Raw genomic sequence first — 13,745 nt, 5'->3', positions numbered from 1 at the left:
TATGTGCAAAAAAGAAAGCAAGACCAATCGATATTTTTTTTTAATGAGGAAAAGAAAACCTCTAACTAAAAGACCTCTGTATACTCAAAAGAAGCCAGAGAAATCCACTGTTTTCTCATAAAATAAATCAAACTGACCTTGTCAGCTGATCCTGTGGCAAGAATGAACTCACTATAAGGATTGAAAGAAAGGCAGTTCACTTCAGCAGTGTGAGCATCAACTGAGTGGCTTGGTTTAGAAGTGTTGTTTGAACGAGTATCCCAGCTTTGGTAAATAAGAAAAAAACAGGAAAAAAGGTTGAATTGGGTAACTAATTAGAAAACTTAGATAATATATTGAGGAAAAATGGATTCTACTCACATCATAAGTTTCTGATCATCAGCAACTGACCCAAACAGAGATTCGTGGAGCAGATGCCAGGAGACATCTTCTACTACTGCCGTATGCCCTGTAAAGATGGTCTTCGCATCCACCACTTTTCCTTCTTTTGGAACTGCACTGATGTCCCACAGGCAGATAGTCTTAAATGAAAAATTAACTATCATATAACAGAAAAAGTCTCACTTCGCACACCCCAGAGGGAAACAAACAAAAACCTCTGATTTGCTTCAAGATGGAAAGGATACGCACATGGTCATCTGAAGCACTAAGTAAGTGCCCACTGAGATTTGGGTTCCAAGACAGGCCATAGCCTTCCTTCTGATGTCCACGGAGACGCAAGTCTGGGTTGCACTCTCCAGAAGGGTCTACAAAGTAACAGACACATCAAGACCATCCACCGCCTCTTGCTCAACCCACTGAGCAAGGCCAGGGATTGCTAAGCATAATGGAATTTTGATCAAGAGGTCTAGAGTTCTTACTTTTTATGAGACATACAGACCTGTTATGACCAAATTTATAATGCTTAAAAGCTACACATTCTGTTCTATGTAAAAAAGCATTTTTTATCCACATAGGGAAGAAGGAATACCCACACACATCAATATACATCACAAGATGTTAAATTATATAAACAATATATAACAAGCAGTTAGAACTGAGAGATGCAATGTATCCCCACTGTGACTCATCATCTGTATCTGAATCAAAGGGGGCAGGTACCTGGTTTAGAAGGGTGTTTTGTATAGTCAAAGACAAGAACATCACTGGATGGAGTCTTTGTTGCGATGATGCAAGGGTTCTGGGGCATATAACGTGCCCTGTTTACTTCTCCTTCATGGTTGATCTTGATTTCTATTTCAATTTTTCCACTAACTGAGCCAAAACCTCCAAATTCTGCAAACAAGATAAATTGAAGATGAGGACAAAGAGCTACTCTATGTCAAAGTATGACATAGGGAATGCTTTTATCAAGGATCTCAAATAATATCAGAAGCAATCTAGACATTAAAAATTTTACAGGAGTTCCTGTCGTGGTGCAGCAGAAACAAATCCAACTAGGAATCAGGAGGTTGCATGTTTGATCCCTGGCCTCACTCAGTGGGTTAAGGATCCCACGTTGCAGCGAGCTGTGGTGTAGGTTGCAGACATGGCTGAGATCTGACGTTGCTGTGGCATAGGCCAGCAACTGTAGCTCCAACTGGACTCCTAGCCTGGGAACCGCTATATGCCTCGGGCGCAGCCCTAAAAAGCAAATAAATAAATAAATAAAATTCAGAATTGTAACTGCTGTGGCACAGGTTTGATCCCTGGCCTGGGTCTTCCACATGCGGTGTGTATGGCCTTATAAATAAAATAGAACTTCAGAAAACAATTTGTCCAGGGTGCCCTGACTATAGCAGAACCTAAACCTAGTTCTTATTTTTCTGATCCCTAGCCTGGCACTCTTTTTTTTTTTTTTTTTGTCTTTTTGCCTTTTCTAGGGCCACTCCCATGGCATATGGAGGTTCCCAGGCAAGGGGTCCAATCGGAGCTGTAGCCGCTGGCCTAGGCCAGAGTCACAGCAACGCAAGATCCGAACTGCATCTGCAACCTACACCACAGCTTATGGCAACGCCGGATCCTTAACCCACTGAGCAAGGCCAGGGATTGAACCTGCAACCTCATGGTTCCTAGTCAGATTCGTTAACCACTGTGCCACAACAGGAACTCCACTCTTACTCTTTTTTGGGCACACCCAAAGCCTATGGAAGTTCCTGGGCCAGGGATCAAACCCATGCCACAGCAGTGACACCACCAGATCCCTAACTTGATGAGCCACCAGAAAACTCCCCTAGCCTTACTCTTTCAGCTATATGAACAATGATCTAGGTAGTTAAGTACCTAATAAGAAGTATTATATTACTACCTAAAAGGAGGAGTTCCCTTGGGGTGCAGTGGCTTAAGGACTTAGCATTGTCACTGCAGTGGCTCTGGTTACTGCTGTGGCACAAGTTTAACCCCTGGCTTCCACATGATGTGAGTGTGGCCAAAAGAAATTAAAGTAAGGAACACTACTGACTCCACTTCAAGCTCTAACCAAGTAGCTTTCAAGCTTCATTTAAACTATCAAAAAAGTGTGCTCAATAAATAAAATCTAAGTTGTTCTTTTAACAAATATCAAGTCCACAGTATGCCCGGTATACTAAAGAATCCCTCTATTCATTTGAAACTCTTGTTTGGGATGACCTTTCTGAAATATCATCATGCCGTATCCCCTCTCCACACCATTTCTCTTAGTCTGGAGGAAACAGAGACCACAATAGCTGATTCAGTTTTCCTGACCCCCTCCACTTACATTTGCCCACCACAGTCCTTGGCTGAAATAAACCAGGTAGGCAAGGAGTAGACAAAAAAATTTTTCATTCACATCCGACTACTGCATGCACTTATAGAGTTCTTCCAAGTACCATCACTATATGTATAACAACGTAATTTGTGATGATGTAAATTGTCAAAGCAATACATAAACAAAGGTAGTTAATAATTAGTCAAAGAATTACAGAAGGCAGTATAATAAAGTACTCTACGAGTTAGCCCTTGGCCTTACTGACTCTGCTACTTACTATCTTGATGATTTGGTGAAAGCTTTCAATTTCTCTAAGCCACAAATACTGCATTCATTAAATAAAGTTATGAAAGTAACTTGTAGACAAAAATACTGTCAATAGCATCGTTATATAAGTGTTACACTTTGAAGGACAGAAATCTTTTCATAAAGCAGAGAGGTAGTTGGGTAATATGGTTGGTAGATTAGATAACTTTCAATCTCAAAATAACTTTCTAAGTTGAAAAGCAGTGGTTCCAACAAGCTAAAAACCTAAAAAGTTCAAAGTAGATTCTAAAAGAGGGGAAAAAAACACATTAAACAAAATTTTCCCCCCAGAGGCCTAGACCACAAGCATCTAGTGTTTAAAAAAAAAAAAAAAAAAAAAAAAAAAAAAAGGCATGATATATGATCTCAAAGAATTTTAGTCCAAGCGCAAGGAGAAGAGCACACAAGTTATAGATGACTAGGACAAAAGATAACAACTGCCAGAAAAGACATACTAACAAGTGAAGAGCAATAGCTGACATGGAGCCCACAAAGCAAGGGGTAATCTAAGTTATATGATATGGGTTATTTCAGTATGGGCTATATACTAAATGGAGCACCCCCCCCAAACTGTTAAGTTAAAGTACAATAATAAGAAATCAGCTTAGAGAATTCACAGTTGAGATTTATGAAGATGGGGATTTATGCATTTAAAAAATAATTATGGATTTCCCAAGTTGAAGCTGATACACAAAAGGCTAAATAGGAAGGAAGTAGGAAAGAGAGTATGAGGTATCAATGTACAGTAAACTGAAAGACTATCGAAGTCTAACTACACTCCTATTTTGTTTGCTTCTCCCCATATAAAACACTTATTTAACACTTATTTAAAAAGACTAAGATATAACATAGTAAGAGTGTCTAGGTTGATGAATTTAATATAGATGTACATTAGGGCACCTACTGCCCAGACAAAAATATGGAACACTTCCAGCCCCCTCACTCTCCCACAAGACACTACTCTGTCCCTCCCAACCAATACTATTCTGATAAACTAGATAATCAGCATTCTAATTTCTACCACCATGCCTTTTTGGTCTCATAAACCTTTTGAAACTAAGAAGAACTTGAGTCAAATATTCAATTATTTCATCAAGATTTAGTAAGTTTATTATATATAACTGACACAAAAGACTAAAGATTACTTCTGAAACCAATTCCCCAAATAAGTTGCTAAAAATAAACTTGTTGCTATGTGAAGATCTTGGTAGCAGAGTCTGAAGTAAAATTTTAAACTTATTTTCAGGGCTTAAAATGTGACCACAGCCAGGCTAAATCCAATATAAACATATAAATTCTTTTTAACATCAAAACAAGCCTAATCCAGTTTTTAGTTCTTTCATTTTGAAAGTTCAACAATTTTTTTTTTTTGGCTTAAGGGCCATACCTGAGGTCTATGGAAGTTCCCAGGATAGGGGTCAAATCAGAGCTGTAGCTGCTGGCCTACACCACAGCTCACGGCAATGCTGGATCCCTCGACCCACTGAATGAGGCCAGGGACTGAACCTGTGTCCTCATGGATGCTAGTGGGGTTTGTCACCACTAAGCCACAAAGGGAACTCCGAAAGTTCAATGATCTTTTGAATCTGTCTGTCATCAATTACCTCAAACCAATTACAATAGTTCAATCTGAGAGTCCAGCCCATTTCATCTGAGAGCAAAGAAGTTGTCTACCTAACAACCACCCAAGAAACTGTAAGAGACATTAGGCTATATTTACTTCCACCATGAAGACTATATGGAGAGCACCTGCCCCCTTTTAAGCAACAAGCTTGTTCAGTCATCTGAAGATGATTTGGAGGAAGGAGAGGTAAAAGGAAAAGGAATGGGAACTGATATGCTATGTTACCATAGAGCAAGTTACATAGTCACACAAATATATCATACCATTACTGGTATTTTTTCATAGTTCCTCTATTATTAAGCATTAGTAAAGGGGCTAAAAAGTATCATTGGGACATAAAAGCAAATTGTTTTGATGCCACTCAAAATACTCAGTTACCAGAAAAAGCCTGGAGTATGTTAAAAGATGCCATTTCAGGAGTTCCCTGGTAGCCTAGTTGTTAAGGATTCTGCATTGTCACTGCTATGGTTTGAGTTCGATCCCTGGTCTATGAACTTCCACATGCTGAGACTTATATGTGTAACCTAAAGAAAAAAAATACAAATGAATCTACATACAAAACAGAGACAGACTCACAGACATAGAAAACAACCTTATGGTTACCAGAGGGGGTGGGACAAAGTGGGAGTATGGGATTGAGAGAGACAAACTACTGTACATAAACTAGATAAGCAACTAGGATTTACTGTATAGCATAAGGAATTATAGCCATTATCTTTTAATAACCTATAATGGAATATGACAAGAACCCTCAATGAGCCACTATGCTGTACAAATGAATCTAACACAATATTGTAACTCAACCACATTTAAAGCTACAACAAAAACAGTGAAGAAAATGGATCAATCAGCACATAGCATTACAAAAAAAAAAGGAGTTTTTCCTATCACGGATCAGTGGTTAACAAATCTGACTGGGAGCCATGAGATTGTGGGTTTGATCTTGGCCTCACTCAGTGGGTTAAGGATCCAGCGTTGCCGTGAGCTGTGGTGTAGGACGCAGACGTGGCTCAAATCACGCATTGCTCTGGGTCTGGCATAGGCCGGGGTCCACAGCTCCGATTAGATCCCTAGCCTGGGAATCTCCATATGCCATGGGAAGCAGCCCTAGAAAAGGCAAAAAGACAAAACAAAAACAAAACAAAACAAAAAAAGCACTAAACACTTAGAAAAAGTGGATTCCTATTCCATACTTAAAACCTAAACAAATACCAGAAAAATTAAAGTTTAATGGTCAAATTATAAAAGTACCAGAAAACAAGAGCCAACTACTTAAAAATCTTGGAATGAAGGCCTTTCAATGAATGGCAAAATCTGAAGGACAGCAGAGAAAAGTCTTTTTGTTTGTTTTTGTCTTTTGAGGGCCAAACCGGTGGCACATGGAGGTTCCCAGGCTAGGGGTCTAAGCAGAGCTACAGCTGCCGCCTACACCACAGCCACAGCAACACCAGATTCAGGTCGAGTCTGTAACCTACACCACAGCTCATGGCAATGCTGGATCCTTAACCCCCTGACCCGAGAGACCAAGGGTTGAACCTGAGTCCTCATGGATGCTAGTTGGGTTTGTTAACCACTGAGCCATGACAGGAACTCCAGGAAAGTTGAATAATTAAAAATTTATAGCTTCTAAACAGGACTCAAGATTATAAAATATACAGGGGAAAAAAAAATCACCTATAACATATTAGTCGGAAATAACTTACTTCACAGAGTGATAACTCCAAAAGAAAAAATGAGCAAAAAACCAAAAATAAGCAGCTCAAGAGACAGACCAACAAAATACAATTTTTTTCTGGCTGCGCCTGTGGCATGTGGAAGTTTCCCAGCCAAGTTGCAGCTGTGACTTGTGCCACAGTTGTGACAACACTGGATCCTTAACCCGATGTGCCACAAGGGAAAATCCTAAATATTTTAAAATAAGTCCAACATTACGAATAACTTAAAAAGTAAAATAAGTGTGTAGTATTAAGTCGAACTTTGGCAAGGGCATAGAGAAACAGACACCAATACATCTGCTATTGGTGAAACTGTGAATCTTTTTTTGCTGCTTAGGGCTCAACCTGTGGCATATGGAGGTTCCCAGGCTAGGGGTCCAATAGGAACCACAGCCGCTGGCCTTCGCCACAGCCACGGCAATACCAGATCCAAGCCACGCCTGTGACCTACACCACAGCTCAAAGCAACTGCCAGATCCTTAACCCACTGAGCGAGGCCAGGGATCAAATCCTCAACATCATGGTTCCTAGTCAGATTCGCTTCCGCTGTGCCATAACAGGAACTCCCTCAATCTTTTTTTATTTTTTTATTTTTATTTTTTTGTCTTTTTAGCTATTTCTTGGGCCGCTCCAGCGGCATATGGAGGTTCCCAGGCTAGGGGTCTAATCGGAGCTGCAGCCACCGGCCTACGCCAGAGCCACAGCAACGCGGGATCCGAGCCGGGTCTGCAACCTACACCACAGCTCACGGCAATGCCGGATCGTTAACCCACTGAGCAAGGGCAGGGACCGAACCTGCAACCTCATGGTTCCTAGTCGGATTTGTTAACCACTACACCACGACGGGAACTCCTCAATCTTTTTTTAAAGGGCACCTCAGCATTACCAATTATATTTGAGATGCTCTTGCCATTTCATGAGTATTCCACTTTGATGTACGTACAAGAACTGTTTTTGAAGTCAAAAAACTGGAAAGCACTAAAATGTTAATTAAGTAAGGGATAGTTAATTACACATAGTATATAGCCATCAAAAGGAGGCAAATCTTCATATGCTCACACAAAGATATCCAAGACACATCAGGCTGGAAATGCATTTTTTGTGCTGTATTCCCAGTGCCAAGAAAAATGACAGGCATACAATAATTTGAATGATTCAATAAACGAGATAGATTTGTGGGGAAAAGGGGTTCATGTTATTTTATATTTGCTTTGTAACAAATTAAAAGATAATTTATTACATTACCACTCAGAATATTTGTGTCTAAATAACCAAATTCCTATTTAAATATAGATGTTATCCACATTTAATAAAATGGAAACAGACTCAGAGAAGCTAAATGATTTACCTTCAAACTACACAGCTAGAAAGTAACACAATAGGGTCTCAAGCTCTAGTCTTCTGATTCTTTTTTTTTGTCTTTTCTAGGGCCGCTCCCTTGGCACATGGAAGTTCCCAGGTGAGGGGTCCAATTGGAGCTGTAGCCGCCGGCCTACACCAGAGCCACAGCAACACAGGATCCGAGCCGCGTCTGCAACCTACACCACAGCTCACGGCAACACCGGATCCTTCACCCACTGAGCGAGGCTGGGGATCGAACCCACAACCTCATGGTTCCTAGTCGGATTTGTTAACCACTGCACCACGACGGGAACTCCTAGTCTTCTGATTCTTAAATTCAGTTGTCCCCCTCTATCACTGATGCCTACCCAGAAGATAACTGCAGCAACCATACCCTGTAGTTCACACACTGAGACAGTGACACAAAGTTATGCTTGCTGACCTTTATCCCAAGAACTTACTTTGCATTCCGTATCACCCTAAGCTAAATACGGAATGATCAAAAGATTAACTGTACATTACAATCCTGGCACCTGGAACCCAAAATAACTTAAAATGATGTTTTCTGCTCATCAGGAAACGTCTAAGAAACATTACATTTTTTTTTCTTTTTTTTCTTTTTAGGGTAGCCCCTGCGGCATATGGACGTTCCCAGGCTAGGGGCCTAATCAGAGCTACAGCTGCCAGCCTATGCCACAGCCACAGCAACGCCAGATCCGAGCCGCATCTACAACCTACACCACAGCTCAGGCAACACGAGATCCTAACCCACTGGGCAAGACCAGGGATCAAACCCGCATCCTCTTGGATATTAGTAGGATTCGTTTCAGCTGAGCCACAACGGGAACTCCCCAAACATTCATTTTTTTAGAGCACAGATCTCAATGCTGAGAGCCTATCTTCTACCTCTCAGTAATAATTTGAGTTCAAAGACAACAATAAAGGAAACTTATTCCCACCTCTTCTAAGAGGAAAAAAGCATTTAATGAACAGTTAAACCCTAAGGTTATCTTCTAAAAATAGGATATAATTAAACACTCATTTAATTTTTATATACCACATAGCATGCCATGGTTAAATCATTTCTACCATTTAAACCTGGAAAGGTTAATGTAAGCCAGTGTTTTTTTATTTGCTCCTGTAAGAAATCTTGTGAGACATATTTTTCGGACATCCAGGTGAAATTCTAATACCAGAAACATCCTGTACATTTGTTTATGCACGCTATGTATATCTCCCATGGTGAGAATGCAAGCATGCACAGCAATAACAGAGTGGATTTTTACTTCTTTCTAGAAATTTTCCAACTACCAAATTTAGTTGAGGAAGATTTGGAGATAAGGTACAGACCCAAGTACGCATTAAGTATTTCTTCTTCTTCTTTTTTTGTCTTTTCTAGGGCGGCACCCAAAGCATATGGAGGTTCCCAGGCTAGGGGTCTAATCAGAGCTGTAGCCGCTGGCCTGCGCCAGAGCCACAGCAACAGCAACGTGGGATCTGAGCCACGTCTGTGACCTACATCACAGCTCACAGCAACACCAGATCCTTAACCCACTGAGTGAGGCCAGGGATCGAATCCAAAACCTCATGGTTCCTAGTCGGGTTCATTAACCACTGAGCCACGACAGGAAGTCCAAGTATGTCTTCTGAAATATATACTACAAAATCAAGCCTTCCAAAGCTTAATAACTTGTTTCTAATTTGAGAGGCTACTTCTTCAAACTACACACTTTTTATAATTCAAAGATATGAAAAATATAACCCACACACCATTCCTTCTTTTCACCTTTAAGACTCCTACCTCCTTTTTCACTGTCATAGTGTGAAGCATCAAACTGAGCATCATCATTAGGGAGCTGCACACTGGCTATCACAAGGTGGTTTTGTTCATCCGACGTGTGTGTCCCCAAAACCAGTCGATGAATACTGAAATCCTTTCCTTCTGGTCTGTAATAGCAACACAAGGTCAATATTCAAGTTAGTAACACTGGGTCCACAAAGTCAGAAACATACATGTATGCAAAGGGCACTAACTACAACCAAGTTTTGAAGGGAAGAAGTGATTAAGACCCACATTTCCTACTTTTTGTTTCTGCTGGTTTTTTCCTCCTTGGTCTTTTTAGGGCTGCACCTGTGGCATATAAAGTTCCCAGGCAAGGCAGCCACAGCAACACCAGATCTGAGCTGTGTCTGTGGCCTACACAGCTCACAACAATGAGGACCGTTAAGCCACTGAAGGAGGCCAGGAATCAAACCCACGTCCTCATGGATACCTAGTCAGGTTCACTACCACTGGGCCACAACAGAACTCCCGTTTCCTACTTTTAGCTTGCACAGAGCTGAGTGAAAGGTCTATGTAGCACTTAATTTTGTAAGTATTTCTTTCTTATCTTTTTAAAAAAAATTTATGTATTTATTTATTTTTTGGCCACACCAGTGGCAATGCTGGATCCTTAACCAGCTGCACCACAGTGGCAACTCCCTGTAAGTATTTCTTACCTTGACCAAATAGTTATAATTACTTTGAGGGAAAAGTTTAATGGAATAAAATATGAATTAGGAGTTCCCTGATGGCTCAGCAGGCTAAGGATCTGGCACTGTCACTGCTGAGGCATGGGTTTGATCCCTGGCTTGGAAACTTTTGAATGCTGCAGGTGTGGCCAAAACATAAATAAATTTTAAAAAATATGAAATAACTACTCACCCTTTACAAGGTGGAAAAGAAAACCATTGCTGGGTATACTAACACTTTAGGTTACTTCATCAGGTTAAGGAAGAAAAGGAAAAGGAAATACTATAAAGTAGCAAGCTACTAAGATAACAGCACAGATTCCAGCCTTAGGGAGTTTGGTCTTGTTCACTACTTTGTAAATCTAGCTAATCATATTATGAAAAGCTCAAAAAAAAAAAAAAAAAAAAAAAAAAGGATTCCACAATGATTTTTAGTAGGTATGAGGTGGCTAATATTCGGAACAAGAATACGGTATATCTGGAATCACCAACTATTTCTCAAGTACTCTGCCACAAGTTCCTAGGTGGTTTGAACTACTGAGAACTGACAGAAATGATGCCACTTTCCCTGAACTCAAGTAATTCTGAGTATCAGCTGAATAATGTGAACTACTGGTCATGATAAAGCAGCTTCCAACTCTAAATTCCTAAGTACTTATTAACATATGTAGGACAGGACTCCCCCCTCCCCCACTTTTTTTGCTCGCTTAGGGTCACACCTGTAGCACATCAAGTTCCCAGGCTAGGGGCTGAATCAGAGCTACAGCTGCCAGCCACAGCCACGCTCTGAATCTGAGCCACATTTGCGACCTACACCACAGCTCACGGCAACACTGGATCCTTTAATCCACTGCCAGGGGCAGGGACTGAATCCACATCCTCATGGATACTGGTTGGGTTCGTTACTGCTGAGCCACAACGGGAACTCCAGATTTCCCCATTTTTAAAAAGCTACTACGAAAGTAGCATGCTCATTAAGTTGGCAATGAAATTTCTATAAAATTTCTATTACTTGTTGAGCTGAAACATAGGCCAACAACCACATTTTACAAATATCTTGACTCAAAAGACCTGAGTTCTGAAGGAACCTAGTTATTTAGCATACATATAACTTTCAGCTGTTACTCTGAACACCAACAGTTTTGTAATAAAAAATCCATTATTCCCCCAGGCACGCTCAGTTTGTTAAAGCTTTATACTACTTAAAGTCACCTTCCTTTTCACACTGTCACTTCCCACTGAAAGCCTTTCCTGATATTCCAAGTTGAGATAATTTTCCTTTCTCTGATCATTTTATCTTTGCCACTTTCATAATTATACCTGCCTATTCACTAGACTTGAAAGCAGGTACCATGTCACATTTACCTTTGCATTAACTAACTAGAAAATACCACTGACTGCCGAGATTCAAACATTTTGATGTTAAAAACTGAACTCATCCTGATAGTTTCTGAAAGCTGACAAGTTTTACATTACCATTTGGTCAACTACAGCTATAATCCCACTATTCAATTCAGTGTTAGGAAAAGGAAACATCTCCCACACTGCTGGTGGGAAAGCAAACTGGTGCAGCTATTATGGAAAACAGTATGTAAATGCCTCAGAAAACTAAGGATAGAGTTACCATATGACCCAGCAATCCTACTCCCCAGTATATATCCAGACAAAACTATAATTCAAAATGATACATGTACCGCTATGTTCACAGCAGCATTATTCACAATAGCCAAGACATGGGAACAATCTGACAGATGAATAAAGATGTGGTACATATATACAATGGAATACTACTCAGCCGTAAAAAGGAAGAAATAATGCCATTTGCAGCAACCTGGATGCAATTAGATGATCATACTAAGTGAAATCAGAAAGAGAAAGACAAATATCATTTATATTGGAGAGTCTAAAATATGACAAACCTATCTACAAAACAGAAACAGACTCAGATATAGGAAATAAATTTGTGGTTGCCAAGGGGGTTGGGAGAGGGAGCAGGAGGTGGGGGTTAGCAGATGTAATAAGCTAGTCTACACGAAAGTGGTAATAAACAAGATCCTACTGTATAACAAAGAAAATTATATTCAGTGTCCTAGGAAAACCATAATGGAAAAGAATATATATCCAAAAAAAAGTGTACACAGGAAACTGTGATTGGGTCACTTTGCTATACAACAGAAACCGAAGAAGCATGGAAAATCAGCTGTACTTTAAAAACATAACTGAATCACTTTGCCGTACAGCAGAAATTTACACAACATTGTAAATCAGTACCTCAATAAAAACAAGTAAATAAAAAGAAAACATCAGTATGTTCTCTCTTATATGCTAAACTGCAAAATAATTTTACATTTTGCCTTACTTTCTGGCCTAGGAAAAAAATGTCACCAATAGGCTTTGATCACGTGTCCTCTACGGGTGACTGGAGAGAGGAAAACAGGGAAAATCAATGTGAGAAATCTACACTGAGGACACAACAAAACAGCATTCGAGAGATTCCTATCACCTGGTTACATCTGGAAGCCACTGTGCAGTTAGGCTGGGCCACTCCAGAGCATGGGTCATCACCAAATCGTAAAGAAAAGGGGTGTTCTTTTTCCATATTTTGTACTCTTCGTTGATCACACGTTCTTCTACTGCGTCATCAAAGGCTGCTAAAAAATTAAGAACAAATTAAGTTAGCGACCACAAACGGAAACCGAGTAAACACTTCCAAAGCTACCGTCACGGCTCCTGAATCCTGATTCTGAAATGGAGATTAGTCTAGATCTCCCGGAGGCGCAGGCACCACCACCGCTCTCCAGCTTCGCCGGGCGGGAACTGCTCGGGTAATCCCGACCAGACACTCCGTTAGCCCTTCGGGCGACGGCGCCCGCCGTCGAGCGCACAGAACCGACGGTGAGACCGAGCACCGACCCCTGCGGGTAGGGAGAGCGGCCGGGAGGACCCGGAGAGAGGCAGGTAGACCGACGGGGAGCGCGGGAGGGACCAAACACCCCCCCCGAGGCCACCACGGCCAGCCTCACACCGCTGCGCCGGGCCTCCGCTCCAGAGGGGCTGGCGCGCCATGAGCCCGCCCCGCGGGGCGATTTTTCCTCACGCCTGCGATGGCGGGGACGGCCCTAGGCAGAGTCTGGCCTGCCCCCACCGTTAGGCCGCGTTGAGGCCGCGGCGCAAGCCTGACTCCTCCCGCCCTCCTGGGGCGGCCCCGGCACCCTCACCTTCCTTGTCCGCCATGGCGTACAGGCAAGCCGGGGGGATCCTGGGGCAGAGCGTTGCGAGAGGGGCGGGGAGGCTGCGAGCGCTCCTTCTGCGCGCGCGGCCTCTATTGTTTCCTGCTGCCCCTGCGTGAGGGCCGACTCGCGCACCTTCGCGCCAACATCGGCCAATCGGAGTGCGCCGAACGTCGGTGTGGGCGGGGAAGCCGCGATCGCAGCCTATCCAGACGCGCGGAGCAGCTTGCCTCCAGGCCCAGGCGCGCGCTCTGCCCCTGCCCCCACACGGCCCCAAGCCGACTTCCTCCGATCACGCGCGCGCGCTCGCG

The 13,745-nt window shown here is 42.0% G+C and overlaps 1 protein-coding gene across 1 annotated transcript in view; it reads right to left on the bottom strand.

The window, feature by feature from the left end:
* Positions 1-13,723, bottom strand: part of RBBP4 (RB binding protein 4, chromatin remodeling factor) — a 19,724-nt gene extending 6,001 nt beyond the window's left edge. The window contains exons 1-7 of the mRNA XM_013999126.2: positions 13,423-13,723; positions 12,708-12,855; positions 9,495-9,640; positions 1,102-1,275; positions 631-746; positions 361-521; positions 138-264 (exon numbers count right to left, since the gene is read on the bottom strand). Coding sequence (XP_013854580.1) covers positions 138-264; positions 361-521; positions 631-746; positions 1,102-1,275; positions 9,495-9,640; positions 12,708-12,855; positions 13,423-13,438 — 888 coding nt within the window. The 5' untranslated portion in view covers positions 13,439-13,723. The remainder of the gene's footprint in view (positions 1-137; positions 265-360; positions 522-630; positions 747-1,101; positions 1,276-9,494; positions 9,641-12,707; positions 12,856-13,422) is intronic.

Source organism: Sus scrofa, chromosome 6 (genome assembly GCF_000003025.6).
Source record: "Sus scrofa isolate TJ Tabasco breed Duroc chromosome 6, Sscrofa11.1, whole genome shotgun sequence".
NCBI classification, from domain to species: domain Eukaryota; kingdom Metazoa; phylum Chordata; class Mammalia; order Artiodactyla; family Suidae; genus Sus; species Sus scrofa.
Note: the sequence above shows the minus strand (reverse complement) of the source record. Positions and strands in the feature narration are given on the sequence as shown.